Here is a 16,206-nt window from a genome sequence, read left to right on the forward strand (position 1 = left end):
ACCATTTATGATAAAGTGATAAGGGAAACAACCAAAGGAAACCACAGAGCACATTTTGGAGGTAATGCCTCAGTGCTGTCTCTTTGCAATTTTTTTATTTTTTTTTTCTGGCAGAAAAAAATGACAAGCATGTTTCTGAAATGTTCCTTTGGACTAGTTGTGTTTCAAACCACAGAAATGTATTAATTACTATGCTCTTCCAGGCCCAAGCACCTATCTTGATAAAAATAGGATAATACTTAAATGCATAACAGAAATGAGAAAAACTCTTGCAAGGGATATTTCTGCAGTATCATAGTGGGAAAAAGATTCTCCCTCCCTCTTCTAAATATTAATTTTGGTTTTGAAACACAATCTTAGGCTCGCCCTCATGAAACAGTGGTTTGGGTTTTTTTTGAAATCCACTCTGTCAAGTTAGTTTCCCCTAAACAACATTATGCACAAAGCTATTTCAAGAAGGTATATAAAAATATCTGGGTTTATTTGCTTTTCCAGAGCAACTTAATTATAATTATAAACTAATTAAAGCTCTCAATATGATAAGTGATTCAGATTTTGGATTGACAACTACAATCACTTAGCAGATGCCCCACCGCTGGAAGTGTTCAAGGGCAGGTTGGAGCAAGCTGGTCTAGTGGGAGGTGTCCCTGCCCATGCAGGGGAGTTGGAACATTGATTACTTTATTCTCTTCACCTTTTATTAGGTAGGTATGTTTCTTACATAATTAAATAACAAAGTATATTGCTATTGCTTGCTCATTTTGCTCCTTGGATCTAATGTTGATCAGCCTTTTAACACAAAAATTGAGATTCGAGTAGAAGGCATGACTTTTTTTTTTTTTTTCTGTGATGGCAGTAATTCATATATTGAGGTGTTGTCAAGTTTTGAAGATCATGTCTTCATGCATATCAGACTAAGCACCTCTAACAATGGATGCTTTCTGCAAAAGCATTACTTTACATGCACTCCTACCATAATCCTGAAAGGCTAAAATAAAGGTTCCCTGCAGGACAGTTAGATGTTTCTGTTGATTTTCTTCAGGCAGTTGCTATTTCTCTTTTTATACCTTTAAACTCTACAGTAAAAGAGAAGACAGTTCCTACACACACATAACTTGCTTCACTACATGATGCAATCCCTTCTGGCAAAAGAGGAAGGAATTGAATGAAATCAGACAGATAAGCACTCCAGTGAAGACTGAAGTAGTGCATCTTACTAGTCTCCCATATTACATACGTAAGGCAGTAGAAAGTGGATCTTATCAGAGATGCCGATTGTCATAAAATTGTTTGCCAAGCAAAAAAAAAAATCTAAAACAAGCTTGGAAGAGGAATCAGGACACCCGGTGTTGTGAAAACTGTCTTTAATAAATAACATTAAGTCTGAAATGACACTGGAAAAATGCAATGTTGCTGTTAAAGGAGCTCTTTCCTCAAACACATTTATTTCTGTTACTTCCCAAAAATAGCATCACAATGGTTTTATTCACTTTTCTCAGAAATGGATCATGACAACACACAAACCTGTAATAAAGGATCTGTGGAATTTGTCCTCTCGTTTGGTTTGTGCCATTACTGCTCAGGCTACATGTACTAAATGTAAAAGTTACACCATCTGGACACTGAACTGTGGTCATTCCCCCATCTCCATTGGCAGTCCTGCTTCCATAATTCCTCAAACGAACTGCATATTTAACATTTTCCTGAAAAAGGAGAGCCAAAAATAGTAAGCAGGATAAAACAAGTATGTAAATTAAGCTTCATAGTATCATGAAACCTATTATTTTCCTTCAAAGCACTCTACAAACAAAATTAACCAAAAAAGTTCCAGCCTTTAACAAAAGCCAAAGCTGTTCTGTGTTTCCAAACTACAGATCATAACTTCAGTAAAAAAATTGCTTCTAATTACTTGAAAGCACCCAAGGTATCCAAGAAAATCAGCTACCAAATTGCACACACACAAAGTTGCACAATCATGAATATTCTCAACTACTAAGCAATTACAATGTATATCATCCTATTATAAAAAATAAGATTTCATTTGTTTTTTGCTGCTGGGATTTCAAGTTTTCAGTTATAAGGTGAAATTGAACATTTATAAAGCAAACATGTCAAAATTCATCCACAAACAATTTAAATTGAACATTCTGATTTTTCTTACCTAAAGTAGTCATGAAACTTACAGATGTGCATTTCTTACGCTTACCTTTAGTGGCACAACTTTGTCAAGTCTGATTTCAGCTATATCACTGGGAGAATCATCTGTGGTATAAGTTCCTTTAACCAACTCTAAAGACGTCCACCTATGAGAATGAGTTGAATCTCCAGTATGATCACTCTGATTCAAAGAAACAAAGTAATTTTAATACATTTATAGTGTAAATGCATGACATGCGCATGGAATTCTGCAAGTTATATTTTCTTGCACACAGCATTATATGTAAGATAAAGCTGAAAAATCTGCTCAGAGTCAACAGTAAAGCCTTTCTGCTAAAAACAAAATTACTGAGCAGAGAGGCTAATTTTCCACAGCAACTTATGCTTGCTCTTTTGAAGAGATGACAACAGTTGGTTCAAGTGAACAACAGAGTCTAAAACAACAGAGGTCTTTCTTCAATGCAAGAAGACACAATACAGTTTCACGATGCTTCTAAGACAGTACTTCAACATCATGTGAAACATCTGCAGCTATAGCCTGACCATGCTGATAGGCTACCTTTCTGCAATTTCTGTTGAAAAATGTTTTAACTTGGTCTCTTTTATTTCTTCCTTTCCTTTGCAGTTTGCAGAGAGATAAATGGTACTTATTTACACTTAGGTCTAAGTAAGTAAAAAAAACACTGTACTCAAAGATTATTTATAAGAAAGGAAGATTTCAAGATCATAACCAAGGTAAGGATCCTACTGGACGTGGTACGTAGCTTGAAAATAAAATCACCACCACAAGCAAAGAAACCCCTATTAACACTGTTTTACTGCAGCCTAGACTGTATAAGAATATTACTTTGTAAAACATTATGAAAATGTCTGAGGTTAATTTTGTTCAAATTGTTTTTCAAATGCAGTACTTACATCATCAACTAGTACTTCGAGCTCATACTCATGAATTCCCCCTCCACCATACACAGAAAAACCTACTACAACTACAGCAGGTTTGTCAACAGAAAAGCATATTGCATCAGGGGATCCATTCCCAGTATTCCAGCTTCTTCCCTGACTTGTTTTAGTGAATCGGTTTGGAGTGGATTTGACAGAATGGAGAGAGTTCAGCCCATCAACCTGTAGAAAGTGAAATGCAAGCAACAGAAAAAGTTAATGGATAAACACAAGATAACTTTAATAAAGCTAAGTAAATCAAATGACCTGATTTTCAACTGGGTAAACTCTAGTCATCAAATGATAAAACAGAAAAGATGTGGCTTCTATTAAATATTGGCTAAAAAGAGAAAACAATTTCTGGTAACTAGGAATTAACCAAGAATAATTAGGCATCTGATTCCTTATTTTTTCAAGCATTTAAATATGAATTTCATAGGATGACTTAGTACGAAAGACAGCTAGACTGTGCTTCAAGAAAGAGTTACATATTTCTGCCTCAGGTAAGGCCAAGATCAGAGGAAAGATACAGATGTTACAAAATAGTAAAAACATCTTTAATCAAGGTGTTACCAAAAGTTGGGTTCTTTCAGCAAAAAAAAATAGCCTACTGATAATACACAGAATGTGACACACCTTTAATAGATTAAATTTCTATCCTTTAAAAGATAATTATGATTGTGAATGATCACATCTATTAGGTCTATGATTATGAATCTCTGGATTAAAGAAGTTCAACTCAGCGTCACTCCCAATTTTTGAATACAAAACACAAATAAACTGATAATAAATCTAACAAAATCTTGTAAATATATATAAAATATAATTAACTCTTTAACATTGAATACTTAAAGGAAGACACGTATGAGTATTTTACATCTCAAATAAGGAAGACACTATGGGTAAACAAAACACATTACAAATTCTGAGATAACCAAAAGCAGATAGGGTTGTAACTCATGAGGCACCCATCATACTAGGAGAGGCAAGCAGATGCTCAAGAGTGGCACTGCCTCCAATCAGCACTGAATGCAAAGACATGCATGCAAAAAGGAAAGTACTCAAGTTACTCAAAACAAAACTGCTTTTTAAAAACAATTTATAATATTCTTAAGCCATAATGAAATAGCTATTCAACAGTACTTCATAATACAGCGTACACATGCTTTTAAAACAATGTTGAACACCTGAAAGCTTCTGAGAACCTACCAAAGCTCTTCACATCTATACAACTGCTGTCACTGTTTGCATCACATTGATAATATCCTTGTCCTGAAAGAGTTTTAGGGATGATTTTATAGAAGCTTTACCTCAGATCCTAGCGCTGATGCTGTAAGCTCGCTCACAATACTAGCAAGCAACCCACAGGTATTAGAAACCAGATGGGAAGAGAAAAGTTCATTTTCTCGCCTCAGGCTGTTCCGGACTGGCAGAACAACAATGACCAACATCTTTTCCAGCACTTCCCGAAAACTCGTCATACCTGAAACATTTTCTTCACTCTGTATCATAAAAAGAAGGACAAATGACATTGATTCTTACTTAAAAAAAGAAATAAAATGCAACAGATTGCTTTTCACATATTGTAAGCATTAGGTAGTTGAAAACCCGTGGCTTCTTAAAAAACAAGAAATGTGACATGTTTATAAAAACTGTTGTTCTTTAAGGGAGGTTATCCTGCCCCTCTATTCTGCCCTGGTGAGGCCACATCTGGAATAGTGCTCCCCAGTTCATAAAGGATAAGGAACTAATGGAAAGAGTCCACTGCAAGGCCATAAAGATGATTATAGGAATAGAGCGTCTTCCTATGAGGAAAGGCTGAGAGAGCTGGATCTGTTTAGCCTGGAGAAGACTGAGGAGGGATCTCATCAATGCTTATAAATATCTAAAGGGTGGGTGTCAGGAAAATGTGTTCAGTTTCTCTTCAGTAGTGTCCAATGACAGGACAATGGCGCAATGGAGACAAATGGAGTATAGGAGGTTCAAGTTACACAGAGGAAAACAAGTTACGCAGAAGGCAAAACTTCTTTACTGTGGAACAGGCTGTCGAGAGAGCTTGTGCAGTCTCCTTTTCTGGAGATGTTCAAAACCCATCTGGATGTGTTCCTATGCAATTGCTGCAGGTGGTCCTGCTCTAGCCGGGGGGTTGGGCTAGATAATAATCTCCAGGGGTCCAACCCAGATAACTTTATGACTCTATGACTGAATGACAACTGTAAAACAAATCTAAGCTTGGGCAGCTACTATGTCTTCTAGTAGTGACATCTACTGTTTTTCAAAACAGTTATCCATATTGAAGTCATGCCAAAGAGAGAAAAACAAAATAAGCTCTACTGATAGACAACCTTTTGATTTCTTTCTCACCATCTTCTCTTCCAAAAATATCCTAGTAATTAACAATTAGCAAAGAAAATCAGGTCTAGCAAACCTGTACAGACACCTGCACAGAACTCTGTTTAACAGCTATGAGGCAGTTGTAATCAGAATGGAAATACTGTTTGCATTTAATAGCTTTTGGTCAGTTTTTTCTCCATCAACTTGCATGGGTGCTTTTGAAGTCTGTGAAAACCTTTAGCAAACAATGGCCTGCAGGAAGATGTTCCACAGCTTAGCTGCATATTTTATGGAAAGCAGCTACCTTTTGAACTTACCTTTTGCTAAGATCTCTGGTTGTTCAAAAGTTTTGGTACTGAAAAACTCAACAATTACATTTTATTTACTTTTCATGCATCATTTGCCATTTCATGAGATCTTATCTCTCTTGTGTTCTAAAGTGAAGAATACTACTTAGTAGTTCCATATATTTGATTATCAACTTTATCCACTTAATTCCTGTAAACCTATTCTGGAATAAGAGAACTGCAAAAGTACATCCTCCGAGAGTCCTTGGTAAGGAAATTGTTTAATAACCTTTGATAGAACTACATGAATTTGCCTGCTTGTTGACTTCCTTTAAAACTCCCATTTGAGAAGTAACTTTTTTGTTACCAAAGCTGTGTTGACTCTTCCTCAAAACAATGGATCTATCCACACGTTCATTCTTGTAATCACATGAAAAAGCTAAATACTGTTGCAGAGAACACTATGCAACAGAAGACAGCTCTGAACTGTTATTTCTGCCAATATTAAAAAATAAATAAGAATAATTTTTGCTCAGACATTCTCCAAACAACAAATGGAGTATTTCAGACTGGAAGATGGGCTAAAAACAAGTTCCCGAAACAAACCTTTTAGAGAAGGAAAACAGTGAGGGAGATTCAGCTACATCCTTATAAAGCTAAAACTTGAACTTATGTAACTGTTTTTTTGTTGCAAAGTAAAATAATAACACTTTTAGAACATATCCTGACCTGACTTAGCTTTTCCATGTGTGCAACCAGAAGAGGAAAACGATGGGCCAGAGCAGAGTCGTTCTCAGTGCTGACTTGTTTGACCATCGAGCGCAGCAGCGCTTCTCCATCGTAAGCGATTGGAAAGATAGAGGTCAGTTTTACTGAAGTGTGGCAGAGAGCAGACATCACAGCAGCAAGAAGCCTGCTACTGGAGGTTTTGAAGTTTGCTTCCTGGATGTCCTAAAAAAATAAGAAGGAATGAAAAAAATGGCACCATTGCATTCGAAGTAAATGACAGAGAAACAACTTTTGAAAGGAACTTCCTGGCTTCACAGTCATTATAAAAATCATTTAGAGCTTCATTTACTGTTATGCTAGCTTTTCTGTGAATTTTACATTGTCTTCTCTTATGAGCTTCCATTTAGATCTTTCAAATTGGAGCAACTAAAATCTCTCAGTTGACATGTTTTAAAATAATAAACCTTATTAAACTGGGTACCCCTCGAAGATAAAGCACTTATTCTAATTAATCAATTTCATTAGAATAATATATTAAAGAACCAGTTCTTTCTTGAATTTTGATATGTTAAATGAAGTTTCATGCAAAGAAACAAACTGCTTACATTTCACTGCAGTCAGTGCAAGCAACTACTCTGTTTAGAACTGGATTGCTCATTCATGGTGAGCAAGATACGTATAAGGAAGTTGTTGATAACAGAGTAATATTGCCAGCTTCTCATGTACTTTGCTCGATCAGAGCACTGTTGTAACATTTAATAATGAGAAATTACACAAGTATTAGTTATGAGTATTAAAAAGGCCACTTGTATGCTCCTAAGGAATGTGCAGCAGGAGTAATCTTACATAAGGCAGGGCCTCAACACTGAAAAAACAGGTGCTGACAGTTACCACCACCACCACAAATTTTATTCCCCATCCCAGAGGGAATCTTACTGTTAAGGGAGACTGACGTTCCTATCTCTTGCTGAACTTGGACACAATTAAAAAAAACACAACCCATAAAACTCAATTATTAAAAAAAAAACCCAAACAACAGCAGAATTCAAGATGTTAACTAGGATAAACAAACAAGCAAACAAAGAATAAAGGTTTTTAATACCACTTGGCTTCTCTTTGAGTAAAAGGGAAAGCTAAGTTGTAATATTCTATTGTGACATTTTTATGTACCTGGTCCAAGCAATTCAGCAAGTCACAAAGACATGCCCACTGGAGAGCTGGTGTGGGATAAAATGAATGAAAGCAAGCTGTGAATGTATTATGGCACTCCTGAAGAACAGCTTCTAAAAGACTCAGGGGCTGACTGAGATATCCTTGAGGGTCATTGTCCAACTTCACCATGCAATGATCAACTCCTTCAGATAAAATTTTTCTCAGCAAGGTCCTTGTTTTTCCAATGCAGTCTGCTAGCTTGCTGGTTTCTTCTACAACTGCCTTAGCTGTAGCTAGAAGGTTACACAGAGGAGCGTTAATTGTACAATATATGAAACATTTTCATATAAAAATGCACATTTTACATGCAAATAAAACAACCAGAATCTACCAACCTTGATAAATCCACATTCAGAGAAGTTAATTTCAAAAGGAAAACAGTGAAGGGTGTTAAAACTACAACAAAGAAATCTGACGAACAGAATCTTCTAATTTTCTGGTCGTAACATATGCTGCATTTTAACATGAGCATTGTTAAACTACAAGCACAAAAAACAGATAATGACTTTCAAATTTAATCTGTGCTCACCACCAAAGCAGCCATGATGCACAGAAATGGGAAGAAAAGCAGATACAAATAGTCCAAAATAACTTAACTGTCAAGCCAAACAAAATATTAACTTTAAAATACACACAAGTTACAGTGTACACATATAGTGTTGGACACTTGGTTATGTAGATATTGCAAATGTCCCATTTCTGTCAGCAAGTCTCTCAGTTTCTCCAATAAAACCATCAGTATAAGAGAGTTCATCTTACAGCACACCCTACAAGAATATTCAGATTAAATTTTGAATGACCTGTAGATTATTTACTGATAAATACGAAACAAAGGAATTAAGGATACCTGATATTGGGTATATTTCACAGGTGTAGACCCTCAGCAACCTCAGGCAGCACGTGCCCACAAAACGCAACCTTTCTAAATCTAAAAGAGTAGCAGTGTATTGGAATCCTTTAAGTCCACGAAGTTCTTCAACTCCCAGCACCAGTGTTGTCCAGCTCCAATGAAGAATGCTCAATAAAGATTCAAAGCATTCCTATTTCCAGGTAAGAAGGATACAGAAGACAGATTTTGTGTTAAAAGCAAAAAGCAAACTTCCTGCATCAGAATAAGGTGAGAAGCAAACAGCATCTATATCCATGTGTATTATGAAAACATATTTATGTCTATATGTATCTACCATAGAACACACAAATCTTACTTGCTTGAGAATAAAAAGGAGCACTGAGAATGTAAGAAATACTTCACTGTAATACCATGCTAAAAGCAATTTATAATATGTTAGGAGTGTGAAAGTCCCTCAGTTATTTAAGAACTAACAACTGTTTGTACTCACCTGTAACACAGATTTTTCAGTACATTTTACTTGCTTTGTGTGCATATGAATAGTGTAATGCTTTTAACAGAACATTCTTTTTGTAACAGTAAAGACTTATCAGGGCTCTCTTTGCTCATTTTTTTAAACAGTTATGATCTGTAGGATCATGGACACTGTATCACATTTACAGTACTTGAAAGATCAACAGAAGCACGATAGTCAATAAGACATTTCTGGATTTAAAAGTTTTCTTTGTCCAAATATTAATTTCTACTATTATTAAACGTGGTTGGTAGTTTCATAAAGTTGTAGGCAAACAAAGGATTTGATATCGAATACCTTCAAGCTGCAGGTGTACCTTCCAGCTGTAACAATCATGCTGATTGTTCAAACTTAGTTATAAAATGCCTAATTCTGCATTATAATATTGCATTTCAACTTCATGCAGTATTCCTCACAATCTAACCTCCTTGTATGTGAAGAACTGCAAACTACCTTTTATTAACAGCTATAATTCAGTGTGCTTATTAATATACCTTACCTCAGTTTATAGAAGTTCAATTAAATGCTACCTGACCCTCACTGTATAGTGGATTGCATCGAAGAGAAAGATTAATCTCACCAATGACTAATTAATTACAGTAATCCAAAAGTCATGAAAGAGAGCACATAGTAGTACAACTCCCTCAAAACTCTAAAAAGCCTGCTAATATCAATTTTTTGGCAGGGATTAAGTCTTGTACATTTAACATAATCAATAGGTATGAACATCACTCCACATTCCCCAAAAAACTTCAAAACTAAGTAAGTAGCTCACACATTAAAAATAAACCAAGCCTTGTAAACAGATTTTTAGGCTCTCATCCTCAGTTCAATCTGAAGCTTAGCTTAGATTCAAGTTTACATCTGAAATCTTCAGAAAAAGTAAAAACCACAGTGTGCTATATATCATTGTACCTAACTAGTACTTGGTGTAGAAGACAGAAAAAAAAATGTTATTTCCACATGTACATCTTTCAGTTTTCTAAGGATTAGTAAACTGAAGAAAACACAGCAGATTCTTCCTAATACTCACCACCGAGACAGTTCTGGCAAAAGATCTCTTTAAAATATGCACAGGTTCACTGGTTTGCTGTTTTCCTTTGGATGCACTGCCATCACTTGTTGGCAGCCTGCAAGAACAATTTAAGAACTGACTTGAAGTCTGTACCAAATTTTTACTGTTTGTATTGGTCAGGTGGAACAAAAATGGAAGAAAAGTTTAAGGTAATTAACTAAAAAATGTTCAACTTTGGCATGGTTTCCTCCAGTTCCTAATTCTTCTAGACCAGCAATCAATCACAATGAATTCTTGGCATGAAGAAATTCCAAGTTTCAGAATCAATGCAAGTGCATATATGTATGTGCTATGTATGTGTGTATATACGTATGTACATATCTATGTATTTATGCATATATATACACAAGCACAATTTAAAAATTACGTCTGATATATAACTGAGGAAAACCAAAAAATATATTTGTAATATAATGAAAGAGTTGTTGTTTTTAAAAAAACACTGCATTTTTCCTTAACATTTATCATGGGAATACTAAATTAATGGCAACTTATTGTAAAGCACAATTTAATTTTGGTTTTGCTTCTGTTTGATGGTACACTGCTCCTAAACTGAAGCCTACTAAACAGAATACTTATCAACTATAAATAAAAATAAAGCATGTTAGAGGAAGTAATGAGGTACTACAGAACTAATGAAAGTAAAAATAGATGACAAATTACTTTTAAAGAAAAACTGCTAAGAAATAAATGTTGGTATAATGGACTTAATAATTTTCTCAAAGACACTAGGTTCCCCTAAATTTTTCAGATACCCATTTTCTTAACTTAATAGAACAATAATGCTTACTTTATCAGGGATTCTGTTTAAAAAACAAAATGTGAAACCAATTCTTATAGAGGTCAAAGTATTACCTGTATAGTAACTGTGGGATCTGACCTGCATTAACATCTGTACCATTATTTGATTTCTTGGAACTTTTAAACTGAAATACAACACTGAAAGTGAAAAAAAAAATAAATATTATTACTTGAGCAATATTACATCTCTTTCTTTTGCATTAAAAAACACAGAAAAAGATACCCATCATCTGTAGTAATAGAGGCCTGTCCATGAGATCCGCAGTCACTGCTAGGTCCTGACACTCTTGCCCAGGCCACATACCACCAGCCAGCTTGTAGGAGCACTGGTTCATCAAACATCATGGCATACTTCTCTCTGAAAGAAATACATTTTGAAAAAGATACACACCAATTAGTTTTTAGATTAATTTTTAATGAACTACACCCTGAACATAAAAAGAAAACAGAAAATTAATGGAGCTAATTGATTAATCTCGCCTGTCTATTGATGTTAAAAATTAAAAAATATTTGGTTGGCAAATATTGTAGTAATTAAAAAAATAATTCAGAAGGATGTGTAAATGCCAAAGTCTAGCTTGATCTTGCATTTTGAAACAATTAGATATCAAATGCCAAATATAGTGAGGAAAGGTTAGGTTAAATTAACACACAGAAAACCAATTACCTTTCATACCTAGTACTGCAAGTATTAATTAATTCAATTTCAGAAAATTCTAGGTATATTACTGTAAATGACAAGAGCTTATACATAAATGCTTAGGAATTACACGTGACTATTTCAGAAAGTTATGATAATTTGATACAGCACTAAATTTAAAGATAACTTGCTTAATGCAAATACTCATTTGTGCTTTAAAGCATCCTTTTTCCTGTCTTCTCATCACAGGAATATGGGTTTTCACTTTAATTTCTACAAAAAGCAAATGTGAGATTATTTTTCCTTCTCTTAATTTAGTACCATTAATGGCTTGGTGATGTATTTGGTGGCTTAATGCAAATACTCATTTGTGCTTTAAAGCATCCTTTTTCCTGTCTTCTCATCACAGGAATATGGGTTTTCACTTTAATTTCTACAAAAAGCAAATGTGAGATTATTTTTCCTTCTCTTAATTTAGTACCATTAATGGCTTGGTGATGTATTTGGTGACCTGACATACTTTGTTTCAGTGGAAGTTAGATATCACTTGCTACAAACTTCTAATGATGTACATCATGTCCATTGATACTTAAAGTGATTTTAAAATGTGTATAAAGAAAGTAAATATAAAGACCAAGAAGTAGGTAAGAAAAATGTTTTACCTAGCAGCACAATCATATGCTAAGACATCTGTTTCAGCAAGAAGGTCTCCATCAGTCTCATGGTCTCCCCCATCTGGACCCAATTCAAACAACTGGTAGAGTAAGAAAAAAAAGTAAAAATATGTCTTAGCTGTTAGAAACCTAGTATGACCAATTTTTCCTGTCTAGCATTCTGGAAACTACTATTATTTCCCCTTCTCAAAAGTAATCGCTAGTTACTATCACTGACTGGCAAATTCCCACCTGTAAGTCAGGGTACCATAATATCATTAACTGTTAGAAAATAGCAATTGACAGTGACCTCCCAGCCTTATGGTCACATATATTCTTAAGTGTATAAACTCCCTAAATCTTGCAGACAAGTCAAATGCAGAGCATCTAAAAAAGTCAAAATTGGGTAGAAGGTGCAGACTTTCCATCACAGATCAAAATGATCTGAACATACAAGTTCTCTTGACCAGACAGCTTGACTGTTAGCAGAGCTAGTCAATAGTGTCATGAACAATTGGTGACAAGGACAAAAGACACCTTTTCCTAAATAATTTGGGGTTCTTATGCACTCAAAAATACCTTGAATATTTTGATAGGTTTGAAAAGGGACCACAATACACGTTTAAGATTTCTCTTGCAAATGCCTATGTAATACACAGTTTATCTGTGGAAGGGCTGCCAAATCTTATCATGGCTATAAGCTAATCTTGCCAAGCAGAAACAAACTGAAAATATAATACTAGAGTGTTTTCATAGGGTTACTACCATTAGTATTTAAAAATTAGTCATGCTTTTGTTTTGTTTTTTTAAGTTTCTTGGCTTTCATTAATCATTTGCAATTCTAAGTCATAGCGTTAAACTAGAATAAAGTACAACTGCTTATTTTGGATCTCCTGTTTCCTTATGCAAATGTTACTGCTAAGCATATGCCATCCATTTCCCTAAGACAAACCTTCACACCCATTCATCTGAAAACAGAAAACTCAACAGCCCACTAAATGACAAGTAACAACAATAACGTATTTTGAATATACACATGTAATATAAATCTCAGATTGGTATTAGATCCTTCCTTTACAACGTCTTTAATGGATTTCTGAAATCCTTATTATATGCAGAAACAGAAGTTACTTATCAGATACCAGAGCTCCATTATCATTCTGTGTGCTTCCGTGAGCTTTTTTTAACCAGCCAGGTTTATTTATTTTAAATCAGCACACATGCCCCCTAATCACCCTTGTGTTTGGCACAAGTACAGTCAAGGAAGTTGGGTGTCATTTGCTCTCAGCTGAAGAATCCAGCTGAGAGGCCATCCAGAGAGCAGTCTGGGAAAGAAGTAACTGGGACAGTAGGAAGCAATGGCTCAAATGGTACCCAAAGGAATTCTGGCTACTCATAAGCACTCCCTCTGTTTTTGAGAAGCAGTCCCTTATGTACCCTGACACATGACATGATTCTTACATGAAACCCAACTCCAGGTGGACCTCTGAATAGATGATATAGCACGAGTCTTGAGAAGCATCTGAAAGAACTGGGGTTGTTTAGCCTGGAGAAAAAGAGGCTGAGGGGAGACCTCATCACTCTCTACAACTACCTGAGAGGAGGTTGGTCTCTTCTCCCAAGTAACAAGCAACAGGACAAGAGGAAACAGGCTCAAGTTGAGTCAGGGGAGGTCTACATTGGATATTAGGAAAAATGTCTTCACCAAAAGGGCTTGCACACACTGGAACAGGCTGCCCAAGGAAGTGCTGGAGTCAGCATCCTTGGAGGTATTTAGAAGACCTACGGTGCTTAGGGAGTTGATTTAGTGTGCTAGGTTAATGGACGCACTTGATGATCATAAAGGTCTTTTCCAACCAAAACAATTCAATGAAATGTTCTACTCACTGCCATATCTGCTCAATACACCTGTAATATGACATAGCATTTAGTGAAGGTAAGAATGGGCCAATTCTTGACAACTAAAAATAGTAATTCTCAGATCTCTACTTCACCCACTTTGCCTACGTAAGTTTTGTTATTTCTCACAGAGAAGCCTTCTAGTTCTATTACTAATGCTTTCAATGTAAACCACTCATTCATCAATAAATGAAATTAATCAGGATTTTAGGTGGCATTTCTAAAAGTTATGATTTTGAGACGTAATATCATTTAAAACAAAACCAAAAAACTTACCTTTATTTTAGCTGTGTATTCACCCCTACCTCCAAAAAGACCAAGACCACCTAACAAAATATCTGTATCAGCACAGAAACGAATAGCTTCTACTGAGTGGGCTGAATAACCCCAGCCTCCTCCATGACCTGCAGAAAAAGCCCACAAAAATACAGTTAATCTATCTTAAGTCTTGTATTCCACAAGTGTGATCAGCTTATGCAATCAAATTTTACTGTGTACCTACTTTCAAATCTGTTAACAACACTATAATCTTCTTTTGAATAAACTTTCATTACTGCTTGAGTCTCCTCTTCTGTATTTGCTACGCCCATTTTTAAGTCCTGCATAGCAGCCAAGGTATCAAGACAACCTAAAAGAAAGCAAAATCAACAACTCAAAATTTCTTACTGTTGCTTGTAATCAGTGAAATTGAAATGAATGAGAGTTAAAAAAGATCAAAGCAACCTATCTGCTTTGTCCCTAAACCACACATATGCTAGTGAGTATCATTTGGCTTTGATTAGGCCAGGGGTCACTGCAGCAAATCTCAAAACTTCCTGCTAAAGAATGATTTAATTGATTAATTTGTCAGAATAATCAAGAAATGTGATTAAACCCACTTTGCAACTTTGCCCACTGCAAATAAATCACGAGCAACACATTTTTTTAAATTTATTTCCAATTTAAGTTTATATATATGTATTTTTATTTCCAATTTAAGAATTTAAGTAGTAACTGAATTGTGGGCAGACCTGAGAGTCTCTGACTCAGGCACAAATAAGCGCTGTTGAGTTAAAATTGATCACATCTCTAACACACAATGAAGGGAGCAGAACAAGGAACTTATCACTCATCCCAATCAGCAAGCAAGTGAGCCAAAATAATTTCCAAAGCAGTGCTCTGAAGCACTGGGCATATTGCATATGGCCAGTTTATGCATGAACACAATGGGATTATTTTTTTGTTATGGTAGGCTTTTTAGACTGCAAAAGGAAATCATATCACTCTTAGTGCCCACTTACACATAACTGCAAAGAGTAAATTCTAATTTTAGATACTGTGCTTACTTTAAAATAAACACTTTAGCACGGTTTTGGAGACTCCAGGTTAACTTAACAGTACAGAATTTATTCTGTAGACTGTCCAAATATATAATCTAGGAAGGTCTCTTAATGCATCCTGCTGACCTCTAGTAGCATCCAAACTCTCAAATCCTCTAGCATCATTAAGATTGCAGAACTATTTTGATTAAAATTAATATGTATCAGCCAGTTCATGTGTTAAGAGCAATGGTGAAAGATTGCAAAGTAAAATTTTAACTCAAAGAAGTCAGAAAGCTATGATATTACAATTCATTTATTTATTAAATCATCTTTATTTCACCTAAGCTTCTGACTCATGAAGTAATAAATGCATACCTAGAATGTGCAAAGCTGCATGAGATCTGGTGGTTAGAGCTTTGGAACCTGTTGGTAGAGCAAGTTCTGGACTCAAAATACTACACCGGGATTGCATGTCTGGAGCTGAGGGAAGTCTAGAATCAGCAACTACTGCATTGTAACTCCACAGTTCCCTAGCATTTGGTCGAAACCTAGAGCAAAACAAAACAAGAGTAAAAAAAAAAACTTTCACCTACAAAAGAAAATAATTACAAAAATCTAACTGATAATTAAATTTTATAAGCTATTTAATGTAAAATGTAGAACTGCCAGTACAAACTCTTAAAATTCAACGTCATTACACCAAATAAACCTTACTAGCTTAACACAATAGCAAATGGGAAGACACAAAACATTTATTATACTTCAAGTCAAACAGTCATGTTATGGGTTCAAAAATTTCATGAAATGCTTGATAT

The 16,206-nt window shown here is 35.3% G+C and overlaps 1 protein-coding gene across 1 annotated transcript in view; it reads right to left on the reverse strand.

The window, feature by feature from the left end:
* Window positions 1–16,206, reverse strand: part of MYCBP2 (MYC binding protein 2, E3 ubiquitin protein ligase) — a 185,752-nt gene that overhangs the window by 87,415 nt on the left and 82,131 nt on the right. Inside the window, exons 27-40 of the mRNA XM_010003518.1 lie at window positions 15,767–15,939; window positions 14,593–14,718; window positions 14,367–14,494; window positions 12,201–12,292; window positions 11,122–11,256; window positions 10,953–11,036; window positions 10,056–10,152; window positions 8,506–8,698; window positions 7,617–7,891; window positions 6,447–6,659; window positions 4,407–4,598; window positions 3,073–3,279; window positions 2,207–2,338; window positions 1,525–1,703 (exon numbers count right to left, since the gene is read on the reverse strand). Coding sequence (XP_010001820.1) covers window positions 1,525–1,703; window positions 2,207–2,338; window positions 3,073–3,279; window positions 4,407–4,598; window positions 6,447–6,659; window positions 7,617–7,891; window positions 8,506–8,698; window positions 10,056–10,152; window positions 10,953–11,036; window positions 11,122–11,256; window positions 12,201–12,292; window positions 14,367–14,494; window positions 14,593–14,718; window positions 15,767–15,939 — 2,226 coding nt within the window. The remainder of the gene's footprint in view (window positions 1–1,524; window positions 1,704–2,206; window positions 2,339–3,072; window positions 3,280–4,406; window positions 4,599–6,446; window positions 6,660–7,616; window positions 7,892–8,505; window positions 8,699–10,055; window positions 10,153–10,952; window positions 11,037–11,121; window positions 11,257–12,200; window positions 12,293–14,366; window positions 14,495–14,592; window positions 14,719–15,766; window positions 15,940–16,206) is intronic.

The sequence above is a fragment of the Chaetura pelagica genome, unplaced genomic scaffold (assembly GCF_000747805.2).
Source record: "Chaetura pelagica isolate M959 unplaced genomic scaffold, ChaPel_1.0 scaffold106, whole genome shotgun sequence".
In the NCBI taxonomy this organism is placed as follows: domain Eukaryota; kingdom Metazoa; phylum Chordata; class Aves; order Apodiformes; family Apodidae; genus Chaetura; species Chaetura pelagica.